General features: G+C 35.8%; 1 protein-coding gene across 1 annotated transcript in view; it reads right to left on the bottom strand.

Annotated features, from left to right (window-relative positions):
- Positions 1 to 15,066, bottom strand: part of FMR1NB (FMR1 neighbor) — a 44,797-nt gene that overhangs the window by 12,578 nt on the left and 17,153 nt on the right. Inside the window, exons 2-3 of the mRNA XM_008990005.5 lie at positions 11,760 to 11,876; positions 7,074 to 7,170 (exon numbers count right to left, since the gene is read on the bottom strand). Of these exons, the coding sequence (XP_008988253.4) occupies positions 7,074 to 7,170; positions 11,760 to 11,876 (214 nt within the window). The remainder of the gene's footprint in view (positions 1 to 7,073; positions 7,171 to 11,759; positions 11,877 to 15,066) is intronic.

Genomic DNA, 15,066 nt, shown 5'->3' with positions numbered 1-15,066 from the left:
TGCACGTGTTGCATTTGAGGTGCTGATAAAACATCTAATCCACAAGAGTGATTGGAAATACAGAACAGATAGAGGTGAGTATTTTAGGATTTGGATTTAAGAGTAATTTACCCAGAGAATCTTGGAATATTATGGATCAAAAATCATGTAGAAATCATCTAACTCAAATCTCTACTATAATCATGTAAGAAAATCAATATTCAAAGAAGTTAAACACATCCATGAAATGTAGTAGAAGCAGAATTGGAACACACACCTTTTAAAATGTTCTTCCTACTATGTATTTCTAACATTCTCTGATAAATGTAAGTAAAGCTTTGGGAAACAACCACACTTTGGAGAACAAAGGAAAGCAGACTGAGATGGATCAAATTTGTAAGAGGAACAATGAAATGCAAGGGAGGAAAATTTCAAGAAGGGAGCAGTCAACAGCGTACTCTGTGACAAAAAGATCAGGTTGAATGGGAATTGAGAAAAACCCACTTCATTTTGCAATGAAGTTATTAGTTACTTGGCAATGGAATGTTCTTTTTAATAGTACCTACTATGCCAGAGTTCTCTGAGGTGCTGTCCTTGGAGTCCTTGCAATGGGAACACCTCAGACATATGATCTGCATATAATGAGGTTCTCTTATTATTTCAGTAATTAAATTACTCTGAACAGCATCCAAGAAGAATCAGCTTCATACGAATTTCAAATCTATAGTGACTCATGAAATCTGGTACTAGACAAGGATGCCCTCTCTCACCACTCCTATTCAATATAGTACTGGAAGTTCTAGCCAGAGCAATCAGGCAAGAAAAAGAAATAAAGGGTATTCAAATAGGAAAGGTGGAAGCCAAATTGTCTCTATTTGCAGACGACATGATAGTATACCTAGAAGACCCCATTGCCTCAGCCCAAAAACTCCTGAAACTGATAAACAACTTCAGCAAAGTCTCAGGATATAAAATCAATGTGCAAAAATCACAAGCATTCCTATACACCAATAACAGACTTAAAGAAAGCCAAATCAAGAGCGAACTGCCATTCGCAATTGCTACAAAAAGAATAAAATACCTTGGAATACAACTCACAAGGAACGTAAGGGACCTCTTCAAGGAGAACTACAAACCACTGCTCAACGAAATCAGAGAGGACACAAACAGATGGAGAAACATTCCATGTTCATGGTTAGGAAGAATTAATATCGTGAAAATGGCTATACTGCCCAAAGTAATTTACAGAATCAACGCTATCCCCATCAAGCTACCATTGACTTTCTTCACAGAACTGGAAAAAACCACCATGAACTTCATATGGAACCAAAAGAGAGCCCGCATAGCCAAGTCAATTCTAAGCAAAAAGAACACAGCGGGGGGCATCACACTACCGGATTTCAAACTATACTACAAGGCTACAGTAATCAAAACAGCATGGTACTGGTACCAAAACAGAGATATAGACCAATGGAACAAAACAGAGGCACCGGAGGCAACACAACATACATACAACTATACAATCTTTGATAAACCTGACAAAAACAAGCAATGGGGCAAGGATTCCATGTTTAACAAATGGTGTTGGGAAAACTGGCTAGCCATGTGCAGAAAGCAGAAACTGGACCCCTTCCTGACACCTTACACTAAAATTAACTCCAGATGGATTAAAGACTTAAACATAAGACCTGGCACCATAAAAACCCTAGAAGGAAATCTAGGCAAAACTATCCAGGACATAGGAGTAGGCAAGGACTTCATGACCAAAACACCAAGAGCATTGGCAACAAAAGCCAAAATAGACAAATGGGACCTAATGAAACTCCACAGCTTCTGCACGGCAAAAGAAACAGTCACTAGAGTGGATCGGCAACCAACAGAATGGGAAAAAATTTTCGCAGTCTACCCATCTGACAAAGGGCTGATATCCAGAATTTACAAACAACTCAAGCAGATTTACAGGAAAAAAACAAACAAGCCCATTCAAAAGTGGGCAAAGGATATGAACAGATACTTTACGAAAGAAGACATACATGAGGCCAACAATCATATGAAAAAATGCTCATCGTCACTGGTCATCAGAGAGATGCAAATCAAAACCACATTGAGATACCATCTCACGCCAGTTAGAATGGCGATCATTAAAAAATCTGGAGACAACAGATGCTGGAGAGGATGTGGAGAAAAAGGAACACTTTTACACTGTTGGTGGGAGTGTAAATTAGTTCAACCATTGTGGAAGACAGTGTGGTGATTCCTCAAGGCCTTAGAAATAGAAATTCCATTTGACCCAGTAATCCCATTACTGGGTATATATTCAAAAGACTATAAATCGTTCTACTATAAGGACACATGTACACGAATGTTCATTGCAGCACTGTTTACAATAGCAAAGACCTGGAATCAACCCAAATGCCCATTGATAATAGACTGGATTGGAAAAATGTGGCACATATACACCATGGAATATTATGCAGCAATCAGAAATGATGAGTTCGTGTCGTTTGTAGGGACATGGATGAATCTGGAGAACATCATCCTCAGCAAACTGACACAAGAACAGAAAATGAAACACTGCATATTCTCACTCATAGGTGGGTGATGAAAAATGAGAACACATGGACACAGAAAGGGGAGTACTAAACACTGGGGTCTATTGGGGGGAAAAGGGGAGGGCCAGTGGGAGGGGGAGGTGGGGAGGGATAGCCTGGGGAGAAATGCCAAATGTGGGTGAAGGGGAGAAGAAAAGCAAAGCACACTGCCATGTGTGTACCTACGCAACTGTCTTGCATGCTCTGCTCATGTACCCCAAAACCTATAATCCAATAAAAAATTAAAAAAAAAAAAAAAAAGAACAGAGTTCCAGTTTGCTCACATTCTCATCTGACATATTTTATCAAAGTTCTTAAAGCCTAGTCATACTTTTAAAATTTGTAGATTTTATTTCCTTCCTCTGAATCCAGATGTATATAATCCTAGGAATTTCTAACTTTCCAGTAGTTCACTAATTTTTTGCAAAATAACATAATTATGTTGTACAGTATAATGAGACATGCAAATATTGGAAATTGAAAATGTAAATGTCCATTTTTAAAATTCAATGGGTGATGTATTTTTAGGCAGTCTTTGACACATTTATTCCCAGTTCTTTACCTCCCATTGTAAGAAAATAAGTGGCACTAAGACTATCAGCATAATGAATATCACATTATAATACAGAGAATCATGCAGCAGGATTTGTCTAAATGTAGAAATTTTCAGTAACAGCCATCTGGCAAGTAGCAACATTGAAAATGTATGGGGGATGTGCTTTTTACATCATCTGTGTATCAGCTGATCTATAATCTTTAAAAAAATAGACATTTTAATAGTTGAAAGAAAACATAGTTTTAACATTTTCAAACTGAGTTTTGAATTCTGTCTTAATTCAAAGTTACAAATTCAATCTGGTAGGAAGAAAAGGAACACGAAAATACACTTCATCTGAGTTTAACAGGCATGGTATTATAACGTTTAAATGTTTCACCTTATCAAAGTGACATACACACTCAGGTATCATATCATTACATAATCCACAGATGTTTAAATGGCATATGCACACAGATTTAAACTTTATCTAAAAACAGATTAAGATTAGAAACTGAATCTGGCACTTGAGACTACTGTCGCTAGCTATAGCAATAGCTGTTATAAGAACAATTCAGCTACCTCCCTTTTTTAAGTCCTCCCCTTAAAACCCCTCTCTCCTGCTTCCTATTATCACTATCCACTTGATCTTTTCCTTCCTTCTCTTCTATGCAAAGGCTTAAGCCTACTAGTGACACTCAAACCTAATGAAGCTTCTGATCCCTATTAATGAGGATAAAAATAGATCTTATATAACCTTGAGGATGCAATAAATTTCAAAACACATCTTATATGTTAGTTTAATATGGCTATTAGAAAATTATTAGAAAGTTTTTCACTAATGCTCTCTGCTTCCTTTTGAATGTGCAACCAGTTCAAGCCGGTTTGAGTGCTCTGTGTACTGGGTTCATATCACACTAGAACTCAAGTCAAGTAGCAGTAAACTAGAGATTCAGTTATAGATTCTTCCACTGGCAAAGTTCAGCCATAGCGCCTCAGAAATGACAATAAATTAAGGGGTCTATAGTGAGAAGACCACCATCCGAATGTAATTAATTCTGTGAAAAGGACCCTGTCCATCTATTCCAAATCTGTCTCCCTTCAAAACCGAGCTCAAATGGCACCTCTACCATGAAGGCTGACCTGCCCTCTCCGACTTAACCTGATCTCCACTGCTTCAAGGCTTTTGTAAGTTATTGCCACCATCCATTTTAGTCCTTAATTGTTTTCATCTTATATTGTAAGTTAAATGTGTCATACCTCGGATTTGTTTTAAGGTGAATTTAAGCTCCTTAAAAGTAGGGCCTGTGTCTTTAAAATGTCTATATCTTCTGTTATACTTGGCACAAGCGAACACTGAATGAATATGGTCAATAGTGGAAAAAATGAATTAGGCACCAAGAACTGAAGTACCTACGGCTCTGGTGCATAATTATCCTTTTTACCTACACTGTTTTTACTTCTCCCTCCAGCTTAAATTGCTTCTGATTTTTTAATCTCTCCAACTCTTGACAGTTGTTAGCTCCTTAGGTGATCCTTAAAACAAACAAAAACAAAAACAAAAAAACCCAAAACAAAACAAAAAAAAAATCACTATCCAAATTGCAGAGGATGAGGAATATCAAAACATCATTTGCTTTGGCTTGCAACTGAAGGCCAAGAGGAGAGCTACAACAGCTCTTTCTTAAAGGAATGCTCAGTTATTTAATGTGTAAGACAGGACTCAGCAGGAGGAAGAGCTTAAGAATATCTCCCAATGATGAAAGAGCAAAAAAGAGCATCCAAAAGAGGCCCAAGTCACAATGCTGCAGATAGTTATTTAGTTTTTGGTACCTCTGATTCAGACAAATGATTGTGTTTGGCTTCTTTTCCTTTTCAAGCCACCATATATTGATTTTACTTCTGTGTCTATTTCTTTTTTATGGGTCATTTTACCTACTCTAATATTTTATCTATCTCTTTATTCTTTGAAATGGAGAACAGAAAGTGAGTTAAGGAAATATTTCTAAGGAAATATCTTGCCCTGCAAAAGCAAACGTTGTCCTCTACTTAGCTCCTTGTTTGATATCAGAAATGGGATTTCCCCATTCTTAAACAATTATTTCCCTTGCCTCTAAAATCAGCCTATCACAATAGGCTGAAAGCACTCATCTGCTCTCAATCATTGTTCCTGGAAATTCATCTAAGCAGCAAGATGAATCTGCTACCTGCTCCAAGGGTCATGATAGTCAGCTCAAGATGACAGAAGGAGCATACTGCTCTTGCACAAAATAGTAAAACAAATAAATAAAACATAGTAAACCAAAATGTATAGTATCCAATATATACACTAATTCACATTGTTCAAGTTACTCAAGCAATTTGTATTATGCAGAAAGAAGGAAATATATTAGTATCAGAGAATAATACTTTGGATATCATTTTAGAGAACAAAAAATCCAGGGGACCTGAACACCGCATAAAATACCTTTGCAGAGGCATTTTAACACCGTAATGAAGTGATCATATCAAACTTAGTATCCTAGAAAGTCTCTAAATTGCATGGTATATTCCTAGCCACCAATTTCTAGCAAATGTTACCTCATTGTTAATCATGGGTTTTTTTTAATACAAAATCAACCTTTGAAGAGAGGAAGGAAGGGTCAAAAATTCCACTCCTACTGCCAATCACTTTGATGATCTTTATCAAGAGTAAGGTAGTGTATATAGTCTAACTTTTCCTGTGAAATCTAAACCATATTCTGGTAACTGAACTACTACTGCCCCATTAACTTCAATAAAAACATCTAAGATTCTTAACCTTTAACAGGCACCTTATCTTTATCAGAGAATTTAAGGAGGCACTTATTCTCAGAGTAGTGACTTTGCACCTGCACAAACCTGAGAGTGAGTGCTTCCCTCAACTTTGTGCTCCAAGTGCTTCACTCACCTCACTCTAGTCCTGACTGTGCTCTGTATCTCTGTACACACTCTGTCCCCATAGGTGGGGAGCTATTAAAAAAAAAACTTGGAAGCATCATGCTAGTAGTCCATTGGTATTTTGTATAAGATGCTAAGAAGAAATCAGTTTACCAACTGGCTTGAAGACAGACCATGGCTTTATGACCCAATGGTAGATGATCATTAAAGAACAATGGCAGATAACTCAATGGAAACTAACACTTCTAGGAACTGTTCTGATTTGCAGTTAACAGCCACCCCCCACTGCACACACACCATGCTTGCAAATTTATTTTTTCTTCAAATTGTGGGTTTGTTTGATGAGGGAATGTATAGATACTATGCAAGAAGAAAATCTATGAAAAATAAAATAACATGCATTTTTTTATTATCTTTTATTTTTGAGACAGAGTTTTGCTCTTATTGCTGAGGCTGGAGTGTAATGGCACGATCTTGGCTCACTGCAATCTCTGCCTCTCAGGTTCAAGCAATTCTTCTGCGTAAGTCTCCCAAGTAGCTGGGATTACAAGTGTGCGCCACCATACCTGGCTAATTTTTTTTTTCTTTGAGACAGAGTCTTGCTCTGTCGACAGGCTCCAGGCTGGAGTGCAGTGGTGCAATCTCAGCTCACTGCAGCCTCCGGCTCCTGGGTTCAAGCAAATCTCCCACCTCAGCCTCCCAAGAAGCTGGGACTACAGGCACACACCACCATGCCCAGCTAATTTTTTTTTTTTTTTGTATTTTAGTAGAGATGGGGTTTCACCATGTTGGCCAGGATGGTCTTGAACTCCTGACCTCAAGTGATCTCTCCTCCTCGGCCTCCCAATGTGCTAGGACTACATGCATGAGCCACTGCACCCAGCCGATAACATGCATTTTAAAAACATATTATGGCAACTCTAGTTTTAGATTTTTCCCAAGCTGCCATAGTTTCAACATAAAGAACCCAAACATAATCCCTATCTTTCTGAAGTATATTAATAAATATGTCTATATACAAATACTCATAAAAAGTTATGTTTGCCTACCTCCTCCAGCAAAGAGAGCAGCAGTAAAAGAGCAGATATCCCAGGATCATGAGGCAGATTGCACCAACCCAAGACATTCGCATCATCTGTTTAGGCTCTGTTGGTTTAATTACATCCTGTTACTTTAATGACTTAAGCAAGAGAAGTAAATCCAAGCTCTTTCATAAATTCTTTATTTAAAAAAACCTATCAGTTAACAAAGTAAAATGAGGAGGTATTCTTATATGACAGGTGAATATCCTTGCTACTTTATAATGAACAGGAGTTCATGAAATGTTCTTGAAATACAACTGAAGGCTACACTTTCAATATGTATCCCTTAATGAAGTCTTAACAAAATGATCCCACTCTTTTTGTACAATCATTGATTATTAAGATGCATACTATATATTTCTTCCTCTGGCCCTAAATAGGCTTTTTCCCTTGGCCATATGTTGTACATCCTAGAGCACTTGGGGAGCACATTAATCTGCGAACTGTTAACTTGGTAAATAAATAGCTTCTTGGTAAATGAATAGCTTCTTAGCACTTGGATGGGAGACTGCCTGGGAATACCAGGTGCTGCAGGTTTACTTCCAAATTACAAAACATTAAACAAGAAATCAAGAATTCACAGGTGAAATAAGCATATTTTAGTGTTACATTCATTGCAAAATGCATTCTAATGTGATTGGGGAATTGTAAGTCACGGTTAAATTTTTTCCTCTTCAAGAACCAAATGTTGCTTCATACATAATATGAAGACCAAACTGATAAATGAATTATAAACAACATGTGACAGTGTTAAAATTGCAAAATTATATTCATGATCAGGTTTTAGTTTTCAGTATTAATACTACATGTTCAACAAAAAGCTGCAAATTGAATAGGGACTATATTTACTTAAGATATTATTTTGCATGCATCCTTTTTGTAGCATTTGTTAGTGTTTCATCATATTAAATCCATGTAGCATAAGAGCAACTGGAAATACATCCCCACTATCCAAATGAAGATAGCAACAACAGATGGTTCAGTTCTCAAAACTTTGTAAAGAAAAAAGTATTCAGAACCTAATTTAAAAACTATAGAACAAGACTTGGTGTGGTGGCTCACACCTATAAATTCCAACACTTTGGGAGGCCGAGGCAGGAGACTTTCTGGAGCCCAAGAGTTTGAGACCACCCTGGGAAGCCTAGGGAAACCCTGTCTCTGTAAAAAATTTAAAAATTAGTCAGGCATGCTGGTGCACAACTGTAGTCCCAACTACTCAGGGATCGTGAGCCCTGGAGGTCAAGGTTGCAGTGAGCTGTGATCACATCACCATTGCACTCCAGCTTGGGTGACAGAGTGAGAGAGACACTACCTCAAAAATTACCCAATAAAACAAAGAAAAACTAATAAGCAGGCCTTAACAAGAAATATTGAAGTCTACTGCATACTGAGATGTCAAAGACAAGACAAATGGGAAAAATTCTACCCAGGAAGAAAAGCTGGGCAAGGAAAAGTAAGCTAAGGCATGAACAACTGGTATCTTCTCTCAGCCATTGGGCATACCATAGAGCCTAAAACCTTTAGGATAAAACACAGAGAGTGACTAAAGCAAAATAAAAGGTGAGACTAATTGTGAATTACCCAAGTCATCATCTAAGCAGAAACTGCTACTGAATAGAGTCCTGACCACCTCAGGACTTTGTAAGGAGCATTGATCTAGGCCTGGAAATCCCTTTTTTTTTTTTTTTTGAGTGGTGCGCCTATGAATAATTTATTTTATAATTTTTGAACATTTTCTAAATTTTCTATAGGAACAATAAAAATTATTTGTTCCTTTGTACATACTGTAGTTGTCTTATTCTTACTAACAAAGAAGTAGTGATACTATTGCTTTCCTTTGTAGAAAATCAATCCCATCTTCTAGGATATCTTCATCTTTGTTGCTATCATCCCATTTGATCAGTGATTTATTCTTGGTACTCTAGAATCTTGCCCAAATGCCAAATTAAGTATTAAGCTGGGAAATCCAAATGTGAACTTATGCCATTGTGATGTTTATTTAAATTAAATAGTTTGCTGCTAGTGACTAAAGTAAGTGATCCACTGGTATTGACCTACTTTCTATGAACACTTATCATATTGGCACTACAATATGTTTTAAGATTCTTTGTTTCAGCCTTAAATTATGACTCTATAATTTTGAATAGGCAATGATTTATGGCATGAACACCAAGATTCATGCAACTTAACAAATTTGTACATACCTGAATCTAAAAAACTTGCAAGCTCAAATAGCTTATTTTCTAAAATATTCTTCTTTATAAGAGAAACAAAAAACTAAAAAGCATGATATCAGATTTTTATTCAAAAACCAAAACCTCCACAGTATGTCAATGTGTTAAGGCCAGAATAGATTCTGTTCAATCTCTTATCCTATCAACAATTACAAACTTAAAAATAGTAACTGATGTTTTATAATCACTCTAAAGCACTTCAACATCAGCAAAGAACAATATAATTGTTTTAGGCAAATTTTAACCTCTTACTATATTTTATTACATTCCTCTTTTTGAAAGATTGGCAATTCCTGAAGCCAAGGTAAAAGTAATAATGTCTACCATTCTTTAGGCACCTATTGGGCCAGGAACATTGCTTTACACATTAATCTTAGCAACAAACTCCCAAACTGAGTTTTATAACCTCTGTTTTAAAAGAAAATAAAGGATCAAAGAAACTTATGTAAGATCACAATTTAATACACTACCAAGGGACCCAGATACTCATTTTCCAAACATTTTAGACATGAGAGTTTATCCTACTTATTGTTATATATTCTAAGAAATCTGCTCTTCAATTCTAGGTCCCAAGTGACTCTTCTCCCCTAGGTTGGATTGCATCTAGTGTTCAGTTCTGGGTGTCAAACACCCAGAAAACAGTGACAATAGTCAGGACTACTCAGATATGGGACGGACTTCCTTGCATGCTGAGTTTCTCACCATGGGTGCTGTTCAAACACCACTTTCCAGAAATGCTAAACAGAGGGTTAGGGTTAGGGTTAGGGTTAAATCATAGAAGAGACTAGACTATATGATCTCTAAGAACATGTTAATTTATACTTTAAGTGCATCTGATGGACTTTATGCTGGATAATAAAATTAACTTTCAGGCTCAAATTATTAAGAGATGTTGGTAATTTTAAAGAATCAAAAGGGTAGAACAATTGTTTTTGGTCAGGCTTAAGTATATAATTTTGTCCAAAGGGAGAAAGATCAGGTGATCTCTCAAGCTTCCCTGCCAGTGCGTCTCAAGGTTAACATTTTAATATGCAAGAGATAAAAATTTTACAGATAATAGCCTAATGACAAAATAACGAACTTTTTTCATGCTTAAGTGGTAAGAGTGTTTATTTTCAATTGTGTGAGGGAGAAATAAATTGGTTAAAATATTTCATGTTTTATGAAGCTGTAATTATTCTCTCCAAAGAAAACAGAATGTATATTTTATAAATATTTAATCATTGTTTCAATCAACCTAGGTCAGATGTTTCTATTAAAATGCAACAATTTTATTTGTTGGACAAAACTGTTACTTCATATAATCAATTTTTATTTACTTTATTGCACCAGGTTGAAGAAATATTTGGGAAATGGAGATATCTTACCTGGACCAGTTTTAAAGGTGGTATCAGTGTCTGTACAATGTAGTCATTATGGGTAGGTATGTGACTATTTACATCTGTTATTTTCATAAGCTCTAAAGCCAAAATCATCATTATGACTAACTTTGACACTCAGACCATTCTTTCAGCCTATACAACATAACACTTTTTCAGATTTCTTTTTTATATACTCAATTTGACTATGGCAGTATTTTAAGGAACTTGTTATTTAAGGAACTTGTTTATTTTGCTATTCTCATTGCTAGATGCCTTTTTTAAACTTAATGAAACAAGTATAAAGAAACAAAGAGATTTATTCAAGGTCACTAAAGAATTCAGTGGTAAGGCCTGGAATTGAAGAATAGATCTAATTTTGTGCTTATAGAGCATATAAAATTTTGTTAGAATAAATTTTGCATGATTTTTCATAAGAGCTTTTTCTTTGTAATTCACATATGCCAATCTATATGAAGCTTCTCCTTGAAAGGGCACCACATGCTATACAAAATGAAACATGTTTATCTGTGGTTATTAATTCTCAGGGGTCATCATGTACTGGATAAACACATTATATACAGAATTACAAAAAGATGGTGGGACTTGAAACCTGGGCTTTCTATCATTAAAACAGATGGGAAAACATCTGGCATATTCCATAACAGCAGTCACACAGTACCCTCACTAATGCCACAGAAGACATCAATTTCATAATACTGGGTTAGTGACTAAATTTCAGGTAACGCCATTCAGGTAAATTGTGAAAGATTTAGATATTTGTGAAGGAAAAGTATTTTATAAACAGTAACAAACATTTATGAAATGCCTTACGAATACTATCTCAGTTCATCCTCATAATTCTTTGTGGTAAATTTCTTCATTTCAACGATGAGAGCACAGACGTTCAGAGAGATTGCCTTGCCTAAGCCAAAGGGCAGAGCCAGGATTCAAACTCAGCTCTGTCCCACTCCAATGCCAATACGCCACAGTGCTTCCTAAACATTTACTGTTTTCAAGACAAGAACATTAGAAGGGGGAAAAATCAAACAAGAACTTACTTGTCGGAAAGAAAAAATTCAGCAGAGCTTCCAACGCAAAATCTTTTCCCAGAGATTGGCCATTAGTATCTTCATTGTTTTCCAGGCTATGTCCATTTAGAGGCACACTTGGAAATTCTTAAGAAGTAAAATGATTCATCTCAGCATATAAAGCATTCATCACTTTCAATAACCCTTTAATAATAATTACTTTTGCTTAAATTAATTATAGAAAGTCAGATAGTTAATAGATATACTTTCATCTTATAACAGTTTAGGTATTATTAATAATCAGAATGCAATTTTGTTGTGAAACTCTTAAGTGTTAAATTTACAAATGCTTAAGCTATAGGCTGACACATCCTATTGTTGCGCTGTAAGCTGATTTACAATAGTAAACTTGCCTCTGACAAATGGCATTGACATTAAGAGGCCTAATCAATTGATGAACTGAAAACAGTATGTATTCTAACTAAGCAGATCCCATCATAGAAACTCTTGGAAAATATGTTAGCTTACATATATACTGATAAAAATCAAGGCCCTAGATAAAGTAAAACCTTCCTTATCCTTCTTTCTCACTATTTTAAAGAACTGGCTTTTAGTCTTATTTACACAATTCCCTTCTATGCAAGAGAAGAGGATAACACAGATTCGTCCATATCATTAAATATTTCCCAAAATTATCTTTAATAATGTCACGGAATCCCATTATATGACTCTCTTATAGTTGAGTTAGCAATTTCTCTATAGGAAGACATTTAGGTTATTTACAATTTATTGATGTTATAAAGAATACTGCAATGATTATCATTACATTATCATTAGCTTGCAATGATTATGATTGAAGCTTTATATATTTGCAAATATTTATGAAAAATTACTTAAGATAAATTCTTATGGTATGGTTCTTGATTATGTCCAAATTACCCTCCAGCATGGCTACCCCAAAATATACTTCTACCAATATATAGTCAAGTGCCAGTTTTCTGACACCTCTCCATTCTTTGTTATTATTTGACAATTTGATGGCCAAAATAAAACAAAATATCTTTTGTTATAATTTGCAACTTTCATACTCAGTGAGCTTACATCTTTCATATTGTATTGCATAATAGAAAACTCTTAATCTGCCACATATTTCAAATATTTTGTTCAATGTAATTGGTTATCCTTACATTTTTTATGGTGTTCGGTGAAGCTCAGAAGCTTAAAATTTTATATGTAATGAAATCTATCAATCTCTTCCTTTATTCTTTTTACCTCTAGAAAGGCATTCTATACTCTAATACATCCTTCTAACATTTTCATGGTTGCACTTTTTATATTTAAATATTTAATTCACCTGGAGTATATTTTGGAGTGTGTTATGGAGTAGGGATACATTTTTTCCAGCAGTCCTAAGGCCCTTTATTAAATCCATCCTTTTCTATTATACTTACAAAAACATCATACTCTAAATCCTTATATAGTCGTAGATCTGCTACTTGACTTTCTATTCTGTTCCACCAATCTATCTATTCATGTGCCAATACTAATGTTACTATCTTTGTTTCTGAGATGGAGTCTCTCTCTATTGCCCAGGCTGGAGTGCAATGGCATGATCTCAGCTCACTGCAACCTCTGCCTCCCTGGTTCAAGCGATTCTTGTACCTCGGCCTCCCGAGTAGCTAAGATTATAGGCAAGCGCCATCACGCCCAGCTATTTTTTGTATTTTCAGTATGGATGGGGGTTTCACCATGTTTCCCAGGCTGGTCTCAAACTCCTGACCTCAGGTGATCCACCTGCCTCAGCCTCCGTGAGCCACCACACCTGGCCTATCTCATCTCATTATGTTTTAATAACTGATCTGGTAGTCCTTTCATTGTCTCTGCTATCAAAGTTTTATTCTCAGCTCCGAGAATTTTTTAGATGAACCTTAAAATCATTTGGTTGAGCCAAAAAAAATTCTCATAAGATTTTTATGGTAATTATGTTCACTTACTTATCATTCATCCAAAAATCATTTATTGTGTGTCCTATGTGCTAGGAATTTTTTCACCTAAGTAGTTTTGTTTCTCGATTCACGCAAGTATCTTTTTATGTTCCTGAATAAGGTTTATCATTGCATTCAGATAGGTCCTGCATGTTTCTTATTACATTTATTCCCACATATCATAGATATTTTATTGTTTTGTGAATATTATCCATTTCACCACATTTTGTAATGGATTAATGGTATGTAAGACAGCTATTGATTTTTTTTTTTTTTGAGATGAAGTCTCGCTCTTGTCCCCCAGGTTGGAGTGCAATGGCGCCATCTCGGCTCACTGCAACCTCTGCCTCCCGGGTTAAAGCGATTCTCCTGCCTCAGCCTCCAGAGTAACTGGGATTACAGGTGCCTGCCACCATGCCTGGCCAATTTTTGTATTTTTAGTAGAGACAGGGTTTCACCATGTTGACCAGGCTGGTCTCAAACTCATGACCTCAGGTGTTCTGCCCACCTCGGCCTCTGCCCAACACTTTTGTTGGGATTACAGGTGTGAGCCACTGTGCCTGGCTCTATTGATTTTTATACATGTATTTTCTTACTACCTTAGTTAACTCTCATTAGTTCTCATTGTTCTTCAATTTCATTCCAGATAGACAATCATATCATCACTAAATATAGATGATTTTGTCTCCTTTACAATATTAACAGCTGAATTATTTTTCTTCTCTCATTGCATTGCCTAGAAATGTTTAAACTATGTTGATGACAACTATAACAATGGGCATTCTTGAGTGTTTCCTGACTTTAATGGGAATGTGGTAGTATTTCATAATTAAGTATCATGTTGACTGATGGTGTAAGATAGATACCCTTTATTGAATTAAGGATGTATTCCTCTAGTTGTAGTTCACTACAAATTTTCTGTTGTTGTTTGTTTCATTTTTAATCAGGGATAGAAGTGGGAGTCTATAAAATCCTTTTAATATTTACTGCCATGATGATATTTCCCTCTGCCTATTAATTATTAAATATTAATATATTTGCCAATATTAAAATATCCTTGCATTCCTGAGCAAAATCCATAAGTGCTAATGCTTTATATAGGATTCATGATTCAACATTCCTAAATGAAGTGTGTCTGCAGTTTTCTTTGTGTGCTACATCTGTAAATTTTGGCATGAGGGTTATACCTGCTTCATAAAATAACCTAGGAAGCTTCCTGTCATTTCTCTCTAGACTAAAACAGATGAAACAATACGGGAATTATTTAATCCATTAAAGATTTGGGAAAACTCATCCATAAAAAGTCTGAGTCTTTATTTTTTGGAGAGGGGTAGTTCTTTATCTTTTACTTC

This window comes from Callithrix jacchus, chromosome X, assembly GCF_049354715.1.
Source record: "Callithrix jacchus isolate 240 chromosome X, calJac240_pri, whole genome shotgun sequence".
In the NCBI taxonomy this organism is placed as follows: domain Eukaryota; kingdom Metazoa; phylum Chordata; class Mammalia; order Primates; family Cebidae; genus Callithrix; species Callithrix jacchus.
This window is presented reverse-complemented; position numbering and strand designations above follow the sequence as displayed.